Genomic DNA, 24,994 nt, shown 5'->3' with positions numbered 1-24,994 from the left:
ATAGAGGAAAACACAGTTCAAAGTAAAACGACTGAAGGTCTCTTAGGACTATTTCCAAACCCAGGAGGAAATTCCTTGAGCTAATAAGGAGTATTCTGCCTGGGTGACTCTCTTCACAAGTGAAATAGATTTGTCTGCCAGAGTCTCACTTTTGGAATCAAAAAGTACCCTTTGATGGATGCCTTTAAGGGCTTTAACATGATGGAGGCAGCCATGGAAAAGATAAATTTAGAGGTTGCTAGGTTTTTCCAGGAAGCAGTTTACAAACCCAGCCTGGAAAACAATTACTTTTATGGATCTCAGAATATTTCATATGGTTGCAGTGAAATGGTTTTAGGATGTATTTATGTAAAATGTTAGGCACAGTAATCTATTACTACCTTTTTCTAGCAAGTATATTCCTATTAACCTACAGATTCACTCTTAGCTTTGCCACTGTTACTAACAGGTGAAAGGAATTGAAAGCTAACAATATCAAAGCAAACTACAATTATTCAAAGCAGTGGATAAAGTCACTATTCACTGTCAGTGATCTTGCTCCAAATAAAGATTGCACCACTTTTTCAAAGATAATCTGATAGTCTTTCAGGGATAATCTGATGTTCTCTTAAGAACAAGTAAGTAAATTCTTACAATTACTTATGAAATGTCTCAAGTCCAGTATTATATTATTAAAACTATTCAGGCACAACACCAGAGAGCATTCTAATTAGCAATATGGGCTTTGGGGCCCATACCTAGATTCAAATCCTAACTCTGTTCTTTACTAACCATGTAATTTCAGTCTAATGTCTTGGTTTACTCATTTGAAAATAATTGGAGATAAGAAACCATCTTATAAGCAGGTGTAGTGGTGCATTCCTATAGCCCCAGCACTTGAGAGGCTGAAGTAGAAAGATCTTCAGTTTGAGGAAGGAAGGAAGGAAGGAAGGAAGAGAGGAAGGAAGGGAGGGAGGGAAGAAAGGAAAAAGAAAACACCTTATAGTGTCATTGCAGGGATTAAATCAAGATTGTGCACATAAAAAGTACAGCACAGTGCCTGGCACAGAGCATTCCAAAATAGTTGCTATTATTGTAAGAAAGGATCTTTTCACGTTTCTTATGGATAATGAACTAACAATGCAAACTGGAAAAGAAACTTCACTAAAGATTAACCTGACTACCTGACTACAACAACTACGGGATTTTCAGTTTGGCCTACAATTGCAAAGTATTATAATATCAAATTTAAATCTCACCTACTTAAAGAAATTGTAAAAGGCTTCAAAAAGTATCTAATTTAAATCTCCCGTAGGAAATATGGTATAGAGATGAATGGCTATTGCTAAAAGCAATGTATATTTAAACCAATATTTTAGGATCATAGAAACAGCCACTTAACTTTTCTGGTTAAAATTAGCAGGCAAGCCACATCGACAGTTCTCAGTGTGAAGTGCCATCAGTCTTACGTGGGAAATGAGAAATGCACATTATTGATCCCCCTGATGAATCCGAAAGTCCTGTAGTGAGTCCCGTGAGCTGTGTTTCTGGAAGGCTTTCGAGTGATTCTGACACACACTCGAATTTAAGAACCACTGAGTAGGACAACTATGAGGTTCCTTCCAACTCTGACTTCAGGGCATCTGTAATTGGAAATGTGCCCCAGAAAGCTTCACATGTGCCACAGTTTTGATAGCAATAACAATAAACGCTTGACTTCAGCAAAATATCCCCTTAGCAGGTCTGCTCTTGGTCCAGAGAAACCTTTTGCCTATAAGGAGTTCCTCATTTTGTCTGAACAGTTTAGTGAATCCTGTGCTGAATACATAGCCTCCATGGTACATATGGTCAAATTTGAATGCTTGACAAGGCAGGGTCATAACTGGTAAAACAGGTACACACATATGGTCAAATTTGAATGCTTGACAAGGCAGGGTCATAACTGGTAAAAATCCTAATGTTCTGTGTCTTGGTTTTGGCTTTGGTTTTAAATATCATAATTCTGTTCACTGAGCTCCCACAGTCAACTAGTGACACAAGCACAGTTGGCTCAAGTGAAATGCTTCTTACCTGCTGAGGATACAGTGATTCCAGCTCAGGGCTCCAACTACTGACAAGTGACCAAGCATATTTCTCAGCTGCTTTTTAGTTACCATGTCCCACAACTGAAAAAATGAACAAGCAGAGTCATGTAGCGTTGGCATTTTCACAGCCTTCTCAAAGGCCTGCTAGCCAATTACTCTCGATGCAATCAGTCTGTTATCAACTAAGTGAAAACTCAGCACCTTATCTCTAACCAGCCTTCTCAACTCTGACTGCATGGTGAGTTTGTAAAACACTGTGGATGCTGCCAATTCTGATGTAGTTGGGGGAGTAGAGCCTGGGAAGTGGCATTTATTTTAAAGCTCCCCAGATGAGTTAGAAATTCAATTGACTGCTAAGAGACTCCTTTCCTACCAGCTGCAGATGATATCCTAACCCATATGAGTATAACAACTTTGGTGTAAGAAGAAATGTCATGGCCTTGACAGAAAGCATTGAGAGTCATCTGTGATCTCCTAAGTGGTGAGGCACATGAATAGTATTTATACTATTGCTAATAAACAATGATAATAATGATACATGAAAATTAGATAGATTGATGCAAGCTTTATTTCATTTCAGAGAGCCTGTCAGGAAAAAATTCATTCCTCTACTCCTAATCACACCTTCAGGTGGGAAAGAACTGGAAGGGGCATCTTCCTCTCCCCAAAGTCCCAAAACTAGGGAGTCTACAAGTACAACTTTTGTTTGAGACAAAAGATCTTTTTAAAAAACAACAACATATGGAATATGACAGAAAGAAAGATTGTGGGTGGAGCTAAGGAGAGTTTCTTAAGTCTTCATGACATGCCACTCAGAAAAATAAATCTCTCCCTACCTTCCATAGCTTCAAGAGCCACACCTCATCTGCTTTCTCTGTTCTCTACTGCCATGCTATTAAAAGTCAATTTTGTTTATCCAGTCATTGCACGGGGCACCATGAGACAAGACAGGGCCCACCACTTGCACTCTCCCTCGCTGGCGCCAACGGCCAGGCACGCTCCCTCTTTTATCAGGACACTGAAGATAGATAATTACAGGTGAAACTCAAGTCAATGTTTTCAATCCCATTGTGGCTTTTCCCATTCCATATGGATACAACAGACCCAAGGGCGACAGCAACAAGATTTTGAAATTTTCAGTTTAGGATATTCAGATCTATAAGAAAAGCATTTCAAATTAGGATGACTAAATAGCCAAACAAAAACATTTTCAAATAAACAACTTTATAGGTAGGGGAGAAAGAGTAATACTTTCCCTGTGGTCAGTTGGAAAATAGAATCATGAATCAAAACAGATCATTTAGAAGTTCAAAAATGAGAACTAGAATATAAGACTCACAGTCTAATAAGCAGTAGTGCTTATCATTACTTAATTGGAGCACTTTTAAAACTTGGTAAGACTCATCTACCATTATTAGTACACACAGACTTCAAATAACAAATCACTAAAAATGAAATGCACAGAATTATTATGGAGATATCCTTGGGCCTAGGATATCTATATGGGAATTGCCACCACCATTTATTACCAAAAACACCACCAAAGTAAAGTTTATCAACAAGAGATGGATGGCTCATTTATGATACCTAGAAGTTCTCAGCAGCATTCTCCAGTTTAAATTAATAAGAACTCCTTGCTGCAAGAAGACATTTTATGACCACTTACTGAAATGTACTTTAGCTTATTTCTCATCCTGCCTGGCACATGTCAGCACAAAGCTATGAAGCACACCAGTCCCACTACAGTGGCCTAAACTCCCAACGGTGCTTCCTGCCCACCAGCAACAACTAGTAACTCTGAACAAAATATAAAGGTCAAACACTACTTATTGGACCCTGGAAAGTAAGTAAAAGCAGGTAAACTAAGTAAGGGAGTCAAAACATGTGAAGCAACCTACCTAAAGGTGAGTTTCCCACCTTTTCCCTTGCGTGCCTTTGCCATAGAGGCAGGTACCACTCACAGGAAGTACATGAAGCCACGCCGCTGTTAGAGAGCCCATCTTTCTAGTCAGAGCAATGAGGGAAAGGAGGCTGAGATGGCCAAAGTGTGAAGGGAAGTCCTGGACACAGAAGTGCAGGGGAGACTCCAAGTAGCCTAGCAAAGGCTTTAAGAACTGAGCACAGATCTGAAACATCCATTCACGTCTCAGCCCAGACTCAGATCCACGTATGTGAAGGACAGTTCCAAACTAGCATGGCCAAAACTTAAGAAACAGATCTGAGATTTTTAAACACAGACCCCAATGGAAAGACAAAATTTAAAGTATGAATCTAATTAGGACAAAAAAAATCAACATTCTCCACAGGACCCAGAGTGAATACAGCATAATACATGCAATGTCAGGGCACCACTCAAAATTACTGGAAATAAAAGGAAAACATAATCAACAGATGAAAAGTCCAGGATAACATAGATACAAGAATTATCAAAGACACTAAGGCAGCTATTATATTCTTCATGAGGTAAAGAAAAACACAATAGAAATTAATGAAAAGACAGAAACCCTCAGCAGAAAAATAGAAAAATAATTTCTTCTATATAAAGAAAACAAACTATGTAACCAAACTCTGAAACCAGAAAATGGAAATTTTTAAACTGAAAAATACAATGTCTGAGAAATTCCTGGGTGGGTTCAATAGCAAAATGAAAATGACAAGGAAAGAGTCAGTGAACTTGAATATACGTTAACAAAAATCAATCAAAAGAACATGGAAGGAAAAAACTAATGGAACTCCAAGGACTTGTGAAGCAATATCCAAAGGCCCAACATCCACGTAAATGGAGCCAAGTCTCAGAACCAGGAGAAAACCACCTGAGATGACCATGGAGTCCTCAGCAGAAAGGAAGGAAAATAGAAGTCAATAGAACAACATCCTTAAAATGTTGAAAGGCAAATCTTTCAACCAGGAGTTCTACATCAAGCAAAAATATCATGAAATGGAAGGTAAAAATCTAAAAGAAGCCTTTGCCCACAGACCTGATCAGCAAGAAATACTAAAGGGAGTGCTTCAAATTAAAGGAAAATTGTGAACAGAGGAAATTTAGACCTTGAAGAATGGAGAACACAGGAACTGGTAGACATCTAGGTGAATATAAAGGATCATTTTCCCACTTAGGAAATTTAAAATGCTTTTTACCTTACTTTTTGAAGGAAGAGCTATAACAATGGCAGGGCTTTCAGTGGATATAGTTGTAAAACCCATGACCACTACAGTAACCTAAAAAACAGGACTTTGGAGAGACCTGTGTGACTGTGAGATTTTTACATGCGTATGTGTGAGATTGCCATAGTAACTCTAAGTAGACTTGAGAAAGATTAGATCACACTGTGATGCCCAGAGCAACAACTAAAACCACAATACAAAGCAATATAGCTTGAAACCCAAAGAAGTAGAAAAGAAAAGATCCAAGGAATGATCCTTGGGCACTCCAACATTTAGAAAACAAACAGAACAGGAGCAGGAATCAGCAAAAAAGACCAGGGAAAGAGTAAACATAAAACTAGGAGCCTTATGTGTCAATCAAAAAAAAAATGTACGTAGGAGATAACCCAATAGAGTAAGATATTAAATGATCTAAGGAGGAACTGGTCAACTGTCTCAAATGCAGATGCTGGGGTTAGACAAGTGAGGCCTAAAAAGTAACTGTTGTACTTAGCAAAGAGGGTTCTGCAGCGATGCTTGGAAAAGTAGTTATCGATGGAATGGTGAGCTCTAAAACCTAACTACAAGGGTTGGAATGGTGCCTCATCCCTGTAATCCCAGATACCAGCAGGCTTACGTAGGAGGATTGCAATCCCAGAGAGTCCAGGGCAAAAAGTGAGAGCCTATCCAAAAAATAACCTAAAGCAAAAAGGGCCAGAGGTGTGGCTCAAGTGGCAGAGTGCTTGTCTAGCAAATGCAAGGCTCTGAGTTCAAAGTCCAATACCACCAGAGGGTGGCAGTGGGGACTAACTACACTAGGCTGAAGACAATGTAAGGAAATAGGAAACTGAGCACAAATATTTTTTGACAAGTTTTGCTGTAAGGAGGAGGAAATAAATAGAGCTATGACCTGAAGGAAAGTGAGAATAAAAATTGTTTCTTTTTAATATGAGTCTTGTGTTTTTAATATTTCTTGAAAATTTATTCTCCTTAGTTGGTCATGACAATAAATTCTCTTAGAAAAATAGCTATAAGAGTTGTTGGCAGTCAGAAAGCAGTGTGCAGAGGAGGGGTTTTGGGGGGGGGAGACAGTTTGAGGCCAGCCCTGGCAAAAAAGTTAGGGAGATTCCATCTCAACAAGCAAACTAGGTACAATAGTGCACACCTGTATTGCCTACATGGAAGTACAGGCAGCGTATCACAGTCCAAGTCCAGCCCCAGGAAGAAAGCACAAGACCCTATCCAAAAAACGACTGAAGCAAAAAGAAAAGGGTGCCTGCCTAGACAGCATAAGACCCTGAGTGCAAATCCTCATACTACCACACACCAAAAACCAGGGGTAGGTAGGTGCAGAATTGCTCTCTTTAGTGATTTTGCTTTTTTCTGCTCATTCCTTTCTGTACATGCCCCCCTTCTGTCTGTTTCTCTCTCCCTCACTCAGAAAGTTCACACTGGCCCCTGGCCCCTGGCCCCCAAAGCGATCCTTCAATGTTCTCCCAAATCTCCTCCACATCTCACTGCCTCCTCTAATACGGTAACTCCAAGAACTAACTCCTCTGCCAACTCGTCTTTCCAGTGACACCACCCTTCTCTTGTTTCAAAATAGAATATGAAGTTAGCATGAGACCCTACCTGAAAAAAAAACACTAAAAGAAAACGGGTTGGCCAAGTGGCTCAAGAGGTAGAACACTGCCTAGCAAGTGTGAGGTCCTGAGTTCAATCCCCAGTACCACAAAAAAGAAGAAACAAAAATGTGGAATAATCTTTAATTCATCCCTCTTGCCAGGTATTTTTACTAATGAAGGGGAAAAAAGGCCCTGACTCTTTGGCACCTCTCTCTTACTAAATGTATTCTGCCATGAACTTTCCTTTGCTATTTCTCTTGGTCAACAACTGCCAAAACAAATTTAAATTTCTACACCTGAATTTTGAATTTCTCTGTGATGTGTATCCATCTACCAATACACCAGTCCCTAATGTGCCCTCCTCACTGCCTTTATAACTATCAGTAATTGCCAACATTCTGGCTTTGCCCATGCTGTTCGCAATACAAAAATGCTCTCTGTCCCCAATACCAAAAATGCTCTCTGTCCCCCTCCATCCTTACAATTCCCACCCATCTTTCAAGACCCAGCTTAAGTCAGAGTATCCAGAGTCTTTCTGGACAACTCTAGAGCTCACTGAGCTCCATAACTCACTGTTAACATCCTCCCCTGGCCTGTTGGCATCATGTGAGTTAGTGCTGTCTTCCTAACTAGGTTACAAGTGAGGCACTGATCCAGCACACCTGCTGTGGTTTGCCTAACTAGATCTGCCCATGTTTAAAATATATGCATAAGAACAGGCCAACATTAATACAGTTCAATCTAATACGATAAAACAAAAATGTATTTATAAGTAACAATGCTCACGCCCCACCACCAATGCCCATTCCTGAACGTGGAAATTGCACAAGGAAAAACTAACTACATGAACCCTAGTTGCATGGTATAGTGTGTGGACATGAGACACAGGACCATCTGTTTCATTGAGAATTAAATTTCAAGTTTATGCCAGAACACTGATGCATTTTTTCATTTCAACTTCTCAACCCACAATCTAAACAGTAACTTACAGTAGTCATTTTGAAAACCAGTAAGATGAATCTTCACCTCAGGTTGGCAGGTGGGATAGTTGATATCACTGCACCTTCTAAGAGGGAAGGCTTCATCTCTAACTCCACCTCAGCAGCCTACAAGAAGCAAAGAGTTTGCACATCTCTATGATCCTGAAAATGCCATGTTTAACATGAGTGTTAAGAGATTATAGAGTGAAAAAGAAAGCAGTCATCATAGTAGAATTTTAGTACAAAGAATAGAGGAAGAAAGGAAATAAACAGGACTTCAGTGTTACTTTAAACAAGAATATTGAAAATTACTCATTGGCAGTGTTTAATGAAAAGTGCATGAGTATCAGACTTAAACGTAGATGACAGGTCTTATGGGAAGTACACAAAGATACCACATCATGCTTTGAATATTTATTCTGTCATTTGAAATTTTAAAACCAAAGTGAATTTTGCATCATACCTATGCTTACCTAGTAGACCTAAGCCCTACTCTCAATCCTTATCAGTAAGTATTGGTAGATTCATTAATTTTAACCTTTTCTCTTACTATTTCTGTACCAGAGCACACAGTTACTACTTTGGGCTAACTTTACCCATGTCTATCTGTGGTCAGATATTTTTTGTTCTTCTTTTAAGTTCTCACCAAACGACTCTACTAAATCCAAACCTCAGACCACTACTGTCTTTTCATCTCCAACCACTCAGCTTGTGACCAAACCAAACATATAATCAACATGAACCAAGGCAAGTCAGGTGACTTGTGGTCTCTGTGACCAAATGACTTCTGATAAGAGCAAGAGACATTCACAATGCTATACCAAGAAGTCAACTTGTTACTCATAAATTCCTGCCTTGGTGTTAGAGATGAGCACCTGCACTTGTGAGGAGGAGTGCAAGGTTATGGGAAATATTCAGGCCTGCTACTAAAGAAATCAGTGCCCAAAGACTCAACAAAAGGGCAGGGGACGTAGCTCAGTGGAAGAACACTTGCTTAGCATGCTCAAGCCCCTGAGCTCCATCCCCACCATCACCATGGAGGAAAAAATCGTCAACACCACCAAAAAAGCCCCTGGAACTAATGAGTGATGAGGATATAAAGGTAATATATAAAAGTCAATCGTATTCCTACAAATAATTTACAAGCTGGAATTCATTAAAATTTAAAACTTCTGCTCTATAAAAAACACTTCAAGAGAATGAAAAGCAAGCCACAGACTAGAAGAAAATCAACAATTAGAATTTGAAATTAAAAATAAATGTCATTTATACCAGTCTCCAAAAAATAAAATAGATAGGTATTAACCCCCAAAAATATGCACAAGATCCATATGGGGAAAACTAGGAACCTCTGATGAGAGAAATCAAAGAAGATCTAAATTCCTGGAGAAATATTGGTACATCTAAGGATAAGAAATTCTATTATTATGATGTCAGTTCTTCCCAATCTATAGCTTCAAAGCAATCCCAATGAAAACCCAGAACCTTATTTTATTAATGTTGATAAATTAATTCTAAAGGTTATATGGAGCTATGAAGACACAAAATAACCAACACAATATTGAAATCAAAGAACAAAATGAAAAAACTCGCACTACCCAACTTCAAGACTTATTAAGAAGCTACACTAATTAAGACAGTATGGTATTGGCAAGAGAATAAACAAGCCTAGGAAGAGACCCAAACAAATACAGTCAACAAATTATTGATAGAGAAGCAAAGGCAATACAACAGAGAAAAGATAATCCCTGCAACAATGGTGCCAAAACTGTAAAAAGTCTAGACACAGACCTTACACTGTTCATAAAAATTAACTCAAAACGGGGCATAGACTGAAACTGTAAATCTCCTAGAAAATAACAGAGGAGAAAATCTAGATGAAGTTGGGTTTAGCAATAATTTTTAGATGCAACACTAAAGGCACAACCTATGAAATAAATAATTTATAAACTGGTCCTCATTAAAATTTAAAATTTCTACTCTGTAAAAGGCACAAGAATGGAAAGCAAGCCATAGGCTGGAAGAAAATATTTGCAAAAGATGTATTTGATAAAGGACGGCTTTCCAAAATATACAAAGAAACTTATAGACTCCTAAAATTGAACGAGAAAAAAAAATGAACACTCACATTAAAAATGGGTGAAGATCTTGACAAAGAAGATCTATAGACAATATGAAAAGATGCTCAACAAGGTATGTTCTCCATCATTCTGAGTGAGGTCAGCCAAGTTCAGAAGACCAAAAATCATATGTTCTCCCTCATATGCGAACTTTAGATCTAGGGCAAATGCAGCAATGTGGTTGGACTTGGATCACATGGTAAGGGGAGAGCACATTTGGGTGATATAGAAATAGGTAGAAAACCCAAAACATGAAAGCGTTTGATGTCCCCACTCCAGAGGAGGTAATACAGAAACGTTAAAGCGACAGAGGTTATCATGAGAAGGGGATCAGTAACCAGGGTAAAGATCAGTTAGAGATGAATCAACATGGGTCATAATACGTGTACACGAAAGCAGTGCTAGGAATATTTCTGTATAGCTATCCTCAACTCAACTAACAAAAACACTTCGTCTTCCTTATTAAGCTTGTCTCCTTTCTTCAACAAAATTAGTGATAAAGGCAGAGCAAGACCTGCCTGGAACTGAGGGGGGAAGGGGTGAGAGGGTGGGGGAGGGGGGCAGGGGGGAGAAATGACCCAAATAATGTATGCACATGTGAATTAAAAAAAGGGTATGTTCTCAGAGAATTGCAAGCTAAAGCAGTGAAGAGAACACTACACACCTAATAGAATGGGCAAAATCAAAATGCTGGTGAGGATGTGGGGCAGCAGGAAGTCTCATTCACTGCTGGTAAGAATACAAAATGGTACATCCACTTCAGATGTCACTTTGACACTTTCTTGGAAAATTAAATATACTCTTACCACACAATCCAGCAATTATGCTCCTTGTTATTTAGTCAAATGAACTGAAAATTGATGTCTACACAAAAATCTGTACATGGGTGTTTACAGAAGATTTCTCCAAAATTGCCAAAACTTAGAAACAACCAAGATATCCATCAGCAGGTGAATGGATAAACTATGCCATAGAACATTATTCAGCAATGAAGACAAATGAGCCATCAAGACATTAAAAGGCATAGAAGAAACTGAAATGGATGTGAAAGAAGCCAACCTGAAAAGGCTACAAATGTTATGAAATTATGGAAAAAGAAGAAGTGTGGATATAATAAAAAGGTTGCCAGGAGAAGGGAGATGGAGGGACGAATAGACAGAGAACAGATGACTTTAGAGGCAGTGAAACTATTTTGTGTTACACTGTAATGGTGGATACATGCCATTATACATTTGCCAAAACCCACAGAATATACAACAAGAAGAATGAGCTCTAATGTAAACTATGGATTTGGGGTAGTAATGAAGTCTCAGTGTAGGTTTATATAGTACAACAAATGTACCAATCTGGTATGAGATGGTTGACATTGGGGGAGGTGGTGGGTGTGCAGAGGATAAACTGGCAACTCTACTTCTGCTCAATCTTGCTGTGAATCTAAAACTATTCTAAAAGATAATAGGTATGTATATAGAACATGTAATGTAACATACACTTACAGGTATATACAGTGTAGTTACATAAAATATAACACATATACTTATATATATTATGCATACATGAGTAAGTTACATATTTAAATATCTATTTATGTATGATATATAATCTAAAATATCAGAATAATGTAGATACATTCTCTCAGGCTTCAAAGAACATATCTTTTAGTTCTAAATCAAATATTCAGCATCTCACAGAAACACAAACTTATTACTGGTCAGACCAAAAGAAGATGAGAGGACTGGTATCTCTGTGGTAGGGCACTTACCTAGCATGTACAAGGCCCTGGACTCAATCCTCAGCACAGAAAAAAAAAAGGAAGATGAAGAAGAGTAAGAACAAAAAGAAGAAAGAGGAGGAGATGGAAGAAGAGAAGAAAAAAAGGAGAACTGAGGGAAGACATACTTCCATATATTTTATTTTGCTTTTAAAAAAATATTCTAAGAAAAAGATAAGATTCATTTTCTCATCTCTACTGTATATTTCTGACCCTCAAAACAAAAACTAGAGGGCCTGAAACTTTTTGTGCCCATTTTTACATAAATAACTTCATTTTTGCCCCATTTTACCACTGGGAAACAGAGGCTTAAAGAGTAAATGTGCACAAAGTTCTAGAAGGTAAATTTATGTATTATGTGCGTAATATATAATACTTAAAAGAAAATGTCCAAAACTTTAATGAGAAACTGGAGAACACAAGAACAGAAGTATATGTCAGCATTGAGGAGATCTCTCTGTTCACATTTGTATTTGAAGCCTTCTCAAAGAACCCCATAGATTTATTTACCAGACCTTATCCCAGAGAGAAAAGCAGCAAACAAGTTTCCTTAATGTTAATTAATCAACCACTGGTTCTCTCAACAAGTCTCTCACACAGAATTCAGGTTCACAATCTGTTATTTTACAACCATGATAACAATCCCAGGAATCACACAAAGACTCCCAAGGTTGAAAGAGAAAGTAACAAGGAACACATGTGGGGCTCAGGGTAAAAGGACTTTGGGCCAAGAACCTTCTAGAAATTTCCACAGGTAATTATCTCCCCAACTGCATGGCTGTAGACCTGCCCAGGTATACTCTCAACACCACTCACAAAGGCCCCTTCCAGCTTGGGGCCCAATAGGTACACTGGAATGCCACAGGGGCTGCCTACCATGTGATTTCAGAATCTTATCAGATACAGAGGAGGCATGAAGAAATACCTCACATACACAGCACCTGGGTGAAACTTGTCCCAGTGGAGGTAGGTTACTTTAAATTTTTTAAAGAATCAATAATAGCGGCTATATAGAATATCCCAAGGACCTCTCAATTAGTCTCTTCCTCCAACACCCTGGTCTTCAAATGTCTCCTTAGTGCTGTTATCTAAAGCAGATGCAACAGACTTGCAGATCCAGTCAGAGAGATTGCTACTGAAGTTTATGTCCTTTGCCTCTGATTTCCAACCTTATTAAAGTGACAACAAATGACTGTTTTAAAGTGTAAAGACACAAGAAAAAGAAGATGGGAGTGAATACAGCAGTAGACAACAGATTAGAAGAATGTTCTGGAAAGTGGATAAATGACTGATAGCTGACCAAGAACATCAGAAACTACCCTACAAGTACTACAGAGGGGGACAGTGATGAGGTAAGCTGATTGTCTTGCAAAAACCCCCAAAGGGGTCAGGGCTCCAGACACAGAGAAGGTTAAGAGTGAGGTGGGTTGGCTGAAAGGCTGTCAGATTTCCCAAACACATGAACACCCTGCATAACCAGGTACACACAGACAGACACACACACACACATACACACACACACCCCTCAGAAGAAGCCAGATGCTTATTCTCTGAATAAATTTTTTAAATGACACTTTTTTTTTCTTTTATTCATATATGCATACAATGTTTTGAGTTCCCTATATATCCTGGTTACCAGTCCTTTCTGATGCGTAGCTGGCAAATATTTTCTCCCACTCTGTGGGTGTTCTCTTCAGTTTAGAGACCATTTCTTTTGATGAGCAGAAGCTTTTTAGTTTTATGAAGTCCTATTTATCTATGCTATCTCTTAGTTGCTGTGCTGCTGGGGTTCCATTGAGAAAGTTCTTACCTATACCTACTAATTCCAGAGTATTTCCTACTCTTTCCTTTACCAACTTTAGAGTTTGTGGTCTGATATTAAGGTCCTGGATCCATTTTGAGTTTATACTTATATAGGGTGATAAACACGGATCTAGTTTCAGATCCGTGCAGTTAGCAGACTGCTAACCAGATCCGTTAGCAGTTTTGCAGACTGCTAACCAGTTTTCCCAGCAGTTTTTGTTGAAGAAGCTGTCTTTTCTCCATCATATATTTTTAGTGCCTTTGTCAAAGATAAGTTGGTTATAGTTGTGTGGCTTCATATCCGGGTCCTCTATTCTGTTCCACTGGTCTTCATGTCTGTTTTTGTGCCAGTACCATGCTGTTTTTATTGTTACTGCTTTATAATATAGTTTGAAGTTGGGTATTGTGATACCTCCAGCATTGTTCTTTTTTTTTTTTCCAGCAGACACTCAGCATTTATTTTCCCAGAGGACAGAATGTATAACCCTGATTTCCAAAGCTATTGATTTCCCATGATCTAACCAGAAGAGATGTGATGTGTGTTTTAAGCTTAGAGCAGGCACTTGTGAGTTCTACAAAGCTCCCCTCGTGGGATGCAATCACAAACATCAGTACCTTCTTTTTCCAATGCAATATGCCTTTCCAGTAGACAGTCAGTGGTCTTTTTTTTATTATTATTCATATGTGCATACAAGGCTTGGGTCATTTCTCCCCACTGCCCCCACCCCCTCCCTTAACACCCACTCTGCGCCCTCCCTCTCCCCCCTCCACCCCCTCAATACCCAGCAGAAACTATTTTGCCCTTATTTCTAATTTTGTTGTAGAGAGAGTAGAAGCAATAATAGGAAGGAACAAGGGTTTTTGCTGGTTGAGATAAGGATAGCTATACAGGGAGTTGACACACATTAATTTCCTGTGCGTGTGTGTTACCTTCTAAGTTAATTCTTTTTGATCTCACCTTTTCTCTAGTTCCTGGTCCCCTTTTCCTATTGGCCTCAGTTGCTTTTAAGGTATCTGCTTTAGTTTCTCTGCGTTAAGGGCAACAAATGCTAGCTAACTTTTTAGGTGTCTTACCTATCCTCACCCCTCCCTTGTGTGCTCTTGCTTTTATCATGTGCTCAAAGTCCAATCCCATTGTTGTGTTTGCCCTTGATCTAATGTCCACATATGAAGGAGAACATACAATTGTTCGTCTTTTGGGCCAGGCTAACCTCACTCAGAATGATGTTCTCCAGTTCCATCCGTTTACTAGCGAATGATAACGTTTCGTTCTTCTTCATGGCTGCATAAAATTCCATTGTGTATAGATACCACATTTTCTTAATCCATTCGTCAGTGGTGGGGCATCTTGGCTGTTTCCATAACTTGGCTATTGTAAATAGTGCCACAATAAACATGGGTGTGCAGGTGCCTCTGGAGTAACCTGTGTCACAGTCTTTTGGGTATATCCCCAAGAGTGGTATTGCTGGATCAAATGGTAGATCAATGTCTAGCTTTTTAAGTAGCCTCCAGATTTTTTTCCAGAGTGGTTGTACTAGTCTACATTCCCACCAACAGTGTAAGAGGGTTCCTTTTTCCCCGCATCCTCGCCAACATCTGTTTTTGGTGGTGTTGCTAATGATGGCTATTCTAACAGGGGTAAGTCCAGCATTGTTCTTTTTGCTGAGTTAAATGACTCTTTTAACTCAATAGTACCAGGCACAATGGAGTTGTAGGGAGATAAAAATAAGTTTTGAGTAAAATCTTTATACTGAATTTATCCCAGCAAAGGAGAACTAAGTTCTTTACCCTAGTCTTATTTCTAAAACAGCACAAGTTTTAGGAAAGATTTTTGTCTGAAAGAGGAAAAACAAAGCAAATAAGGGGGGGGAGGGAGAGAGAAAACCAAAGCAAAGAAAAACAATGCAGGGAGGACAAGAATATAGATGGTCCCTAATTATGATGGTTCAATTTATAGTTCTTTGACTTTACAATCAATCTCGCAAGAGCATATTCTGTTTTCTATTTTAAATACAGTATTCAGTAAATCATATCAGATATTCAACACTTTTATTATAAAACAGGCTTTGCGTTGGATAATTTTACCCAACTGTAGCTAATGTAAGTGTTCTGAGCATGTTTGAGGTAAGGCAGGTTAAGTAAGCTATGATGTTTGGTAGGTTTGAGTATATTAAATGCATCTTCAAATTACACCAGATTTATTGGGACACAGCCCATCATAAATTGAGAAGTATCTGTACTTCCAAAAACCTATAATATAATATTATTGGAGAAGATGGTATATTGATGAAGCTTGAATAGGATGCTATAAAAAAGGAGCATTGTAAAGAAATTATTCTTTAATATTAAAACTTGAGTGCCACAAGTGGTGACCCTTGGCAGTAATCCCAACCCTCCAAGGGTGAAGGAAGAAAGATGAAGGCCAGTCTAGGCTACATAACAAGTTCAAAGCCTGCCTGTGCTACATAGTAAAACCCTGTAGCAAAAAAAAATTTTTTTTTAATTAAAACTAGCCAGGTGCTGTGGCTCACACCTGTAATCCTAGCTACTCAGGAGGCAAACAGCATGTGAGACCCTATCTCAAAAAACCCATCACCAAAGAAGGGTTGGTGGAGTGGTCAAGCAGTAAAAGCACCTGCCTAGCAAGTGTGAGGCCCTGAGTTCAAACCCCAGTTCTGCAAAAGAATTAGTTAGGAAAGCCATAATTAAAAATCTAGTAACAAGGCCAGTGAGTAATCACCCAAAAGGAAGGGAGAGAAATGAAAAACAGAAAAGATAGGAAAATTAGACAATGAGTCCAGAAGGATCAATATACTAGCTTTAGAAAAGAAAAAAGAAAAAACAAAGGTGAAGAAATTATTAAAGAATAATTCAAGAAACTTCCCAAAACCTGTAATATATGGGTCACCAAGACAAAAAAGATTCACCAATAGAACTTTTAACTTACAATAGGCTTATTTTTAGTGCCAACCTTTATCATCCTAAAATTTTAGAACACCAGCAATAAGAGATGTTTCTAGCATGGCCCAGTATGAAGGAGCAGGTGACACACAAAGTATAGAAAGTCACAATAGAATCTAACTCAACAGCAACAGTGGATGCTAGAAAATAAAACAGTATCTTCAGAACGCTGAGTGATATTACAGCTCAGATGTAAGAGTACAATAAGCTTTCAGAATATTCTGAAAGAATATGGTTTCAGAAATAGTGGATCTAGCATCATCAGAGAAGTTCTAAGATTGCAAAATTGTGCAAATAGCCAAGACAGCAGCCAGTTTAGCAGGCTCAGAGGTTCACCAAGAGTGAGTACATAGAAAATACTGTCAATAGCAGGGAACAAAACTTTGGAGCATTCAGAGGAAATATTAATAGCTTCATAGATCTCTATTAAATGAAAAAATAAGACAAGTAGGAAACATGGAGTCACAATAGAAAAGAAGATTTCCACTGTTTGGCTTGGTAGTGAGTACAGCTGTGTAGTAAGATTAAAAAAAAAACACAATTGCTAATTTTACTTTTTTAAAAGTGTGATATAAGCATGTCCAGAAACTGAAGAATGGAGCAAGAGAAGAACTAAATGCTCGCCTGCTATGCTAGAGAGTCATTATAAAGTCTAAAATTGCAAGAAACAGCACTTTACCAATATTATAAAGAAAACAGATATAAATACCAAGGGAAGAGCTGTTAGAGCTAAGGGTGGTAGCCTCTGAAAATGGAACTTGTGAGTTGAGGGTGGCTAGGACAAGGAATTATGAAAATAACCCAAAATTTTCAATTATGCTGATTCAGTCTAATGAATATTTTTTAAATGACATTTTAAGATAAAGAAGAAATAAATGAAGGAGGCAGGGAGAAAGGAAGGTAGGAAAGACACAAATGGAAAGTTTTTGCCCCATACCTTTCCAAACACATTGGGATTTCTCATAGAGCTGCATTTTCCCATTAATTTGCTGAGCCACCTTCTGGGTTGAAAATAGCTGATTTAGGCATTTCTGGAAATAAAAAAGAGAATACTTCTTTAAAAATACATATGCACATCTCAACGTGCAACTGGCAAGTCACTACAAAGTTCAAACATTGTCACTGTGAAAGCCAACACTAGGGCAATCACCGTTGTTTATTAACTAAATTGCCATGTAATAAACAGTGCTGAGCATGTGACATACATTATTTCTAATCTTCTCAACAGTTCCATACAGCACACATTACTCAGCTAAACTGAAAGCCTTTTAATTCTTGTAGCCTAAAAATCTACTTACTCTAAACCAACCACAGGCCAATAGCACCTCTACCCACTAGAAATGGAGCCAGCAAAGATCTTAAGTAACTTGCCTAAATTTCCATGAGTGTAAAAATATGATTGCTATCCCATTGGACATGTATATAAAGTGCACTTCTGACATTCTTTCATCCAACTTTTATCAAAACCAGCGAGGAAAAAATTAGTAATAAATGGAAAGAAAAGGACTTATTGGAACTTTCTAAAAGCATAATGATGAATAGTGATACAGAGAAACTCCTTTTGCTCCTTCACAATAGTGTCTTTAATCTTATGTGGAGACAATGACTGCATCTCCACAACTTGGACAGAAGTCTCTCTGACAGGTTTCTTCCTCAGTATTATCACATAATAACATGGGCAGCCAATGAATCATGGTTTTTTAGGTCTTCCAGGTAGAACAAAGAGCTATAAAGCAGAGTTTCCCAGTCTCAGCACTACTGACATTTAAGGCAGACGATTCCTCACTGTGGGCACTGTGCCGTGCACTATAGGATATTTAGCAGCATCCCTGGCTTTGCCACTAAGATACCCTCCCCCTAGTTGTGGTAGTAGAAAACATCTTCAAACATTGCCAAATGTCACCTAGGGCATAAAATCACCCTCAGCTGAGAACTGGTTAAAAAAAAAATAACATTTCTCAAATGGTCTGCAGGTCAGTAGCTCTTCACGGACTCACTTTTTCAAAATCCCTTATGATACCACAAAGCTTTTTGACAAAGGCACTGTCCAGCACATGCTTCTCTCCTATTTACCCAGGAGTGCTCTTGCCTCGGGGAGATCTACTTATTACTTTGGTTAGCAACTCCAAAAATCTCCACAGCTATGCGGGTCTTTGTGTGGAAACACACTCCAGGTAGTCAGTGAGGGCAGCAAAAGGACCACACGTGTTTCCTATAAATCTATCTTCACCACTCTTGATACCATCCAAGTTCTAGCTAGTCAAATGCTCTACAGAAAGTAATAAACTAATTTCAATTATGCCCTGACCAAGTTCTTCAGTGATGTCAGGATGGTGTTCTAGCTGGTATAGCAATTGCTCTAAGAAGGTACCTTGCCAACTCTACTGTGGGCCCACAGACAGAGCCACCCACATGGCTGCCGCTAACTACCAGACAGGCCTAGGGGAAGGGAAAAGGAAGTCCTGAGGGGTAAGGCAGTAAAATCCTAATCAGCAGTAGCAGGTGGGAAGAACAGTGGTGTTAATAACCTAGCCCAGACATGAGGCCCACAGCACCCCTAATCGTTTAAGCAGAATTCCCTAGCTATCCCCCACCTCCTAACCCGTAACCAAGAAGAAAGCAAACCCAACAAAAGGCCTGCTCTGATACATCTGTTTCCGATTGCAGATGAGTTCGAATCATTCTAATTTATATTCACAATATGTTATTCCTCTAGTGAGATATGTACACCAAACGCAGATATGTACATTAAATGAGTCATTTTGCCTAAGTAGAAAACTTCCAACTTCTCTGGTTAAAAACTTTTGAAATGAAACATTGGTTCTTTCAGAGGCTCTTCACTGTCTTCTTTTGGTTTTATTTTGTTTTTTGTGACACTGGGGTTTGAACTCAGGGCCTCATGCTTGCATCCCTCCCCAGCCCTCTTCATTTGTATTTGATAAACCTGACAACATTTTCTGATATTCAGTGTGCCCAAAAGAGTTAGTGGGGACTCCCCACCTCTTAAAACCATAATAATGAGAAATACAAATGAACCCAATCAACAAAACAACAAAGACTTAAGGGAAATGTCCAAAAGACCATCTTGTAGAGGAAGAATTTACTTTATCTTGAGAGGCCTTGAGGGCAGACCAAGTCAGCACGTTGCTGGAAATGACTGTAAAAAGAGCTCTTCCAGCTGAGAGGAAGCATACCATCATGTGTACAATTCTATTATATTTTTAATCTTTACCTCTTTGGTGGTTATTCCCATTCTCACTTTTTTGATTGGTCCTAACTACACTCTTGCATGTTTTGGAGGGATTTTGTTTCTTTTCTGAAGTGCCTCTATTCATGTTCTTCACTTGCCCATTTTTTCCTTTCAGGAATCAATCATTGTTTTCTTATTGATTTCTAAGGGCAGCTAAGCAGCATTTTCCTCACATTTGGGACTCAGCTGTCTCAGCTTCTTGAAATGTGGGATCTCTAGGTTTTTTCTCTCTTTATTTACCTGCCCTTTGGAGGCAACATTTTTCTTCCCATCTCTATCCAATGCATGAGGTGCTTTGCAAAAATGGAGAGTGAAGTTATTTGTTTCAGAACTTTCTGTGATGGGGGTCTTCAGTGGTTCTTCATAGGATCCTGCAAGAAATATTTTTAGCTTTGAATTTGGTGTTTAAAATAAGATAATCGCTTTGGAGGTCTGACCATGGCATTTTCCACAGCAGAACTCAGGCCAAACCTAGGAGGGGGTGAGAGGAAGGGAGAGGGAAGGACCTTGTCCACAACACTGGGTTCATACGTGAACATTCACAAAAAAACTGCTTTAGTAGCCTCTAAGCAGGAAGGAAATGCCAAGATTAAAGACCTGACTCCAACTGCAGCAGCAGCAGGGAAAACGCTTTACTTCTGCATGGGAAGAACGGACTTTCGTATTTAAAGAATGAGTAGAAACAGTTCAACAGTTTAAGATGATGGTGCAAAGAATGTTTTTCTAAGCTCTGATCACCCTGAAGGAAATCATCTAAGGTGCTTGCTTTGCCAACCACTGACACTCACCCTAGGATCGTGAACGTGGCCTTTGCCACGTTCTGTTGCAGGAAGACACTGGAAAGGTAGTTTGAGGTAGATTAGAGAAATACTTTCCAAATTAAAATAACAGAAGTCAATGTGATTTGCATCAATATTTTTCATATCTATTCACCTCTCAAGATTGAGGAAGCCCCTTACCAGACCTTTTTTTTCTGCAGGGGTTGGGGGTTTGAACTCAGGGCCTACACCTTCAGCCCTTTTTTGTGATGGCATTTTTTTTTTTTTGCTAGAGTTTTTTTTTTTTCATTTTTCTTTTATTATTCATATGTGCATACAAGGCTTGGTTCATTTCTCCCCCCTGCCCCCACCCCCTCCCTTACCACCCACTCCACCCCCTCCCTCTCCCGCCCCTCAATACCCAGCAGAAACTATTTTGCCCTTATTTCTAATTTTGTTGTAGAGAGAGTAGAAGCAATAATAGGAAGGAACAAGGGTTTTTGCTGGTTGAGATAAGGATAGCTATACAGGGCATTGACTCACATTGATTTCCTGTGCATGTGTGTTACCTTCTAGGTTAATTCTTCTTGAACTAACCTTTTCTCTAGTACCTGTTCCCCTTTTCCTATTGGCCTCAGTTGCTTTAAGGTATCTGCTTTAGTTTCTCTGCTTTAAGGGCAACAAATGCTAGCTAGTTTTTTAGGTGTCTTACCTATCCTGTGATGGCATTTTTTGAGATAGAATCTTGAGAACTATTTTGCCTGGCCTGGTTTTGAACTGCAATCCTCCTGATCTCTGCCTCCCAAGTAGCTAGGATTACAGGCATGAGCCATCGGTACCCAGCTTTCATCAGACTTTTTACTCACTGGAAACCTGTCAAGTCATCCTCTTAAACTAAATATCACTTTTTCATCAGAGGGGATGAGGGACCATTACAAAATCTTAACCCTTTGCCATGTGGCACTACCTTCTTCATTGGACAACCATGGGCTTGATAAACTGTCACTCATGTTCCTAGAACCTGGCACCTCAGCTCCTGGGATTCAAAATCTAAGAAACAGACATTACTTTAAGGGAGAATGGATGAAAACATGAAATGTTCCCCAAAGGTTTAGATCTTGCCCTTTGTCCTGAGAACATATGTATGTTTGTGTTCTTGTGTTATTTAAAGAAGAGTATACAGGGCAAAAAGGCAGCTGCCAGAACTTCAAGTGAGAAAGGAAACGATGCACTTGGATCCATGTACTGACGATCATCCCATTCAGAAACACAGAGGGCAGGTCCTCCAGCTTGTGCAATCAGGGCTCTCAGGTTTTATCCCACAACATAACTACAAATAAACCTGCGAAGATGTCTTTTTAGGGATGGAATGATCTTCAATATTCACTCTTCTGAAACAGAAAAGAAATACCACCAGCAAAGTACCAACAAAAAAATGTATCTGGGTATTACCCAGTATTAACAAGTAGAAAATAAAATAGACTTTCTTGTAAAATCAATTTTACTAATAATCTGTTGCCTGGGATTTTTAATTTCTCATGCAGTGCTTTGCTAAGAAATAACTAATAAATTAATTTAGGGCTCAGAAAAGAAAAAAATGCCTATAATTTTAGCCAGAAATCTCCCTAAAACAATCAGGCATAAAAACTGCTGCTCAATTACAATGGCATACAAATGATTTTTTTTTTAAATACCTGTATCTTCTATGGCTGCAGTCAGTATTGGTACTTGTCATTACATGGAAATTCCTAGGGCTCTCTTTCAATCTTCAGAACTACAATGCTTCATCAGAAGAGTTGACACTACTGTTAACATTTGTCCTAACAACCATGCTGATAGATAAAATATTACATTTGAGGCATGCTTCCAGCCTTTTTTTTTTTTTTTTTTTTTTTTTTTTTTTGCTTAGTTACTTTCCCAATTGAATTTCCTGGTTTTTGCCCCTGGCCAGTCTCAGGCTGTTATCCTTCCGATCTCCAACACCTCCACAGTAAGTGGGTTACAGTTATGCACCACCACATCCATCCTTTGCCTAGCATTTTAAGTGGAAGAACAGGAGTTAAGCACTAGATGACTGGGGGAAATTTTTGCCTCTGAAGGATGGGAACAATAAAGGCTGCACCCAAATGAGAATTACATATCTCAGAATGAGCCTGCCGTTCATGGTTCTTGCATATCGCATCAGGGCGCTTGATGCCCATTTCCGTCCATCCCTGGCCTACGGTCACTCACTCTTATCTCTTCTTCTCCTCTCCTTCCCTTTTCTTCTCTTGTCTCCCCTCTCCTTTTGTGTTCTCTCTCTCTCTCTCTCTCTCTCTCTCTCTCTCTCTCTCTCTCTCTATCTCTCTCTCTCTCTTCCATCCTTCCTCCCTCCCACTCTTTCTTGCTTCCTTTTACTTTTACTTTCTCTCCCTCTTTCTCTCTCCTTTCCCTTTTGCTTCTATTTCATATATCCATAAACCAGGAACATAACAAGTCACTAAGAAAATCCTATACTTTTCAAAACAAAAGCGTATTTACATATGCACATATACATAACTCATACACTCTTTACAAAAGTAATCATCTACCAAAACAAGTCTCAGAACCACATTAAAAGCACAACATATGTTTAATTAAACTAAATGTGTTATAGATACCTCTATACTTTCAGTCCCTACAAGATGACCTACGAACTTAGTACGTAAGCTAACTGAAAGCCTACCTTAGAGTATACTTGTGGAACAGACAGCAGGGTCTCAGCCAATCATAGCAGCAGACTTCAGTAACTCACGTGCAGCCCACTGACCAGACCACGTGCAAATGACAAAGGCGGAGCTTAGCCAACAGGTTCCCGCGCCTCACTCTCCCTCACTCCCGCTTCCTGTCTGGAAAGGCAGCCTGTGCACATGGCGGAGTTCTCTGAACCCCTTGTCCTTCTCAGGGCTGAGCCTTTCCAAAGTCGTTCTTGGCTCAGTTGAACTCTGTTAAATTTAACGTGTCTCAACTTTTTGCTTTTAACACAGACTTTCTTTTGTTTTTATTTCATTATTCCCTGCTTTGGACATGTCTTATTCCGAGGGAGACAAAGGAAAAGCAGTTGACTAAATATGACACTAGATAGTTATACAAGACACAGGTTAACTCGGGAATCCATTGTTTTCACATTTCGGAACGGGCTCACCTGTAGTCAAGGTGTCCTTCTCAGGCGTTATCTTCACTGACACCGCACATTCAGAGAGGCCAACGGTGGAGTGCCCTCCCCAAAGGGCCAGGCTGCCCGCTCCCCACTTTGACTCTGCTGCCATCTTGTGGTAACTGGACTACTGGCCACAGGGACGTCTGCCGACAGCCCCTTTGCACAGTTGCTCTCAAACTGAGAATGTGTTGTGGTGACTGAGGCAGACACCTGTTTAACAGCGGAAGTTGTAAGTCACAATGGCCTCAGTGGCAAAAAGATTCTCCTAGTACACCACAAAATATGTATGTGAGATCTTTAACTTTCCTGACCTGGGAAAATGTTTTATATAATATATAAAATATTTATCATTTAATATATATAACAAATAAATTTTTAACACCATTGCATACTTAGAGCTTCTGCTCAATGGCCTGTAGATATACCACAGCAGTTGAGGGGAGTAATTATATTTACGGTTTATTACTACCATGTATCAGCGTAAAATATATATATATATAATTACACTATATACTGAAACTCAGACTTTTCATATCAATTTCCCTACTTCTCAAAGTTTCCAGCTGATCCTAATTTTTGGAACACTCTGGACCGTATTCAAGCAATTTCTGCTCAGGTACCAAGAAAGGGAGGAGTCACCATATTTGGAGATATATTTAGTTTACAAAAAAAAACAGAGGAAGGTGACACTTGCTCAAAGGTTTCCTGGGTGTCCTGTAATTTAAACAGTCATTACAAACAAAACAGTTCTCAATTTAAAAGAGGGGACGAAAATAATGAACTTGGTGGTACGTCAGTCAAGAAAAAAATCAAGAAGTTTCCCACTGGCACTCTGACAGTGCCTTGGCGTTGTGTCCTCTGACTTGGCTACTGTCACTGTGCATCTTGATCGTGAATGCTTCCCACTTGGGATCTCTTCCACCACTCTCTGCCAGGCTAACTCAAGCTCACCTTCGAAGTGTCCAGGATGCCCCTTCCTCTCCACTCCAGCCTGGCTTAGGCAGCCTATGGGAGGTCAAATAATAGTCTCCAGATCCTAATCCCTGAACCTGCAAATGTCACATGGCAAAGGGGCTTTGCAAATGTGGTTAAGCTAAGAGTTAACCCACAAAGACATGAAGAGTTATCTGGTGAGCCCAAAATGCTATCACATGTGCCTTATATCACATGTACACAAAAGAGATGGCAACATGCCATAGAGATTGAAGTGGTAACATCCACAAGCCAAGAAATGCTGACAGTCACCAGGACCTGAAGGCATGGAGCCTCCCCAACAGCCTCTGAAGGAAGCAAGGCCCTGCACATTGGCTTCTGCCTGGTGAAACTGACCTCAGATCTCTG

At 39.3% G+C, this 24,994-nt stretch overlaps 1 protein-coding gene across 1 annotated transcript in view; it reads right to left on the bottom strand.

Moving 5' to 3' along the window:
* Positions 1-24,994, bottom strand: part of Cdc20b (cell division cycle 20B) — a 59,553-nt gene that overhangs the window by 11,560 nt on the left and 22,999 nt on the right. The window contains 8 exon segments of the mRNA XM_074077882.1: positions 2,050-2,150; positions 3,030-3,076; positions 3,079-3,219; positions 7,822-7,938; positions 17,405-17,498; positions 19,958-20,088; positions 23,639-23,713; positions 23,716-23,863. Of these exon segments, the coding sequence (XP_073933983.1) occupies positions 2,050-2,150; positions 3,030-3,076; positions 3,079-3,219; positions 7,822-7,938; positions 17,405-17,498; positions 19,958-20,088; positions 23,639-23,713; positions 23,716-23,863 (854 nt within the window).

This window comes from Castor canadensis, chromosome 6, assembly GCF_047511655.1.
Source record: "Castor canadensis chromosome 6, mCasCan1.hap1v2, whole genome shotgun sequence".
In the NCBI taxonomy this organism is placed as follows: Eukaryota; Metazoa; Chordata; class Mammalia; order Rodentia; family Castoridae; genus Castor; species Castor canadensis.
Note: the sequence above shows the minus strand (reverse complement) of the source record. Positions and strands in the feature narration are given on the sequence as shown.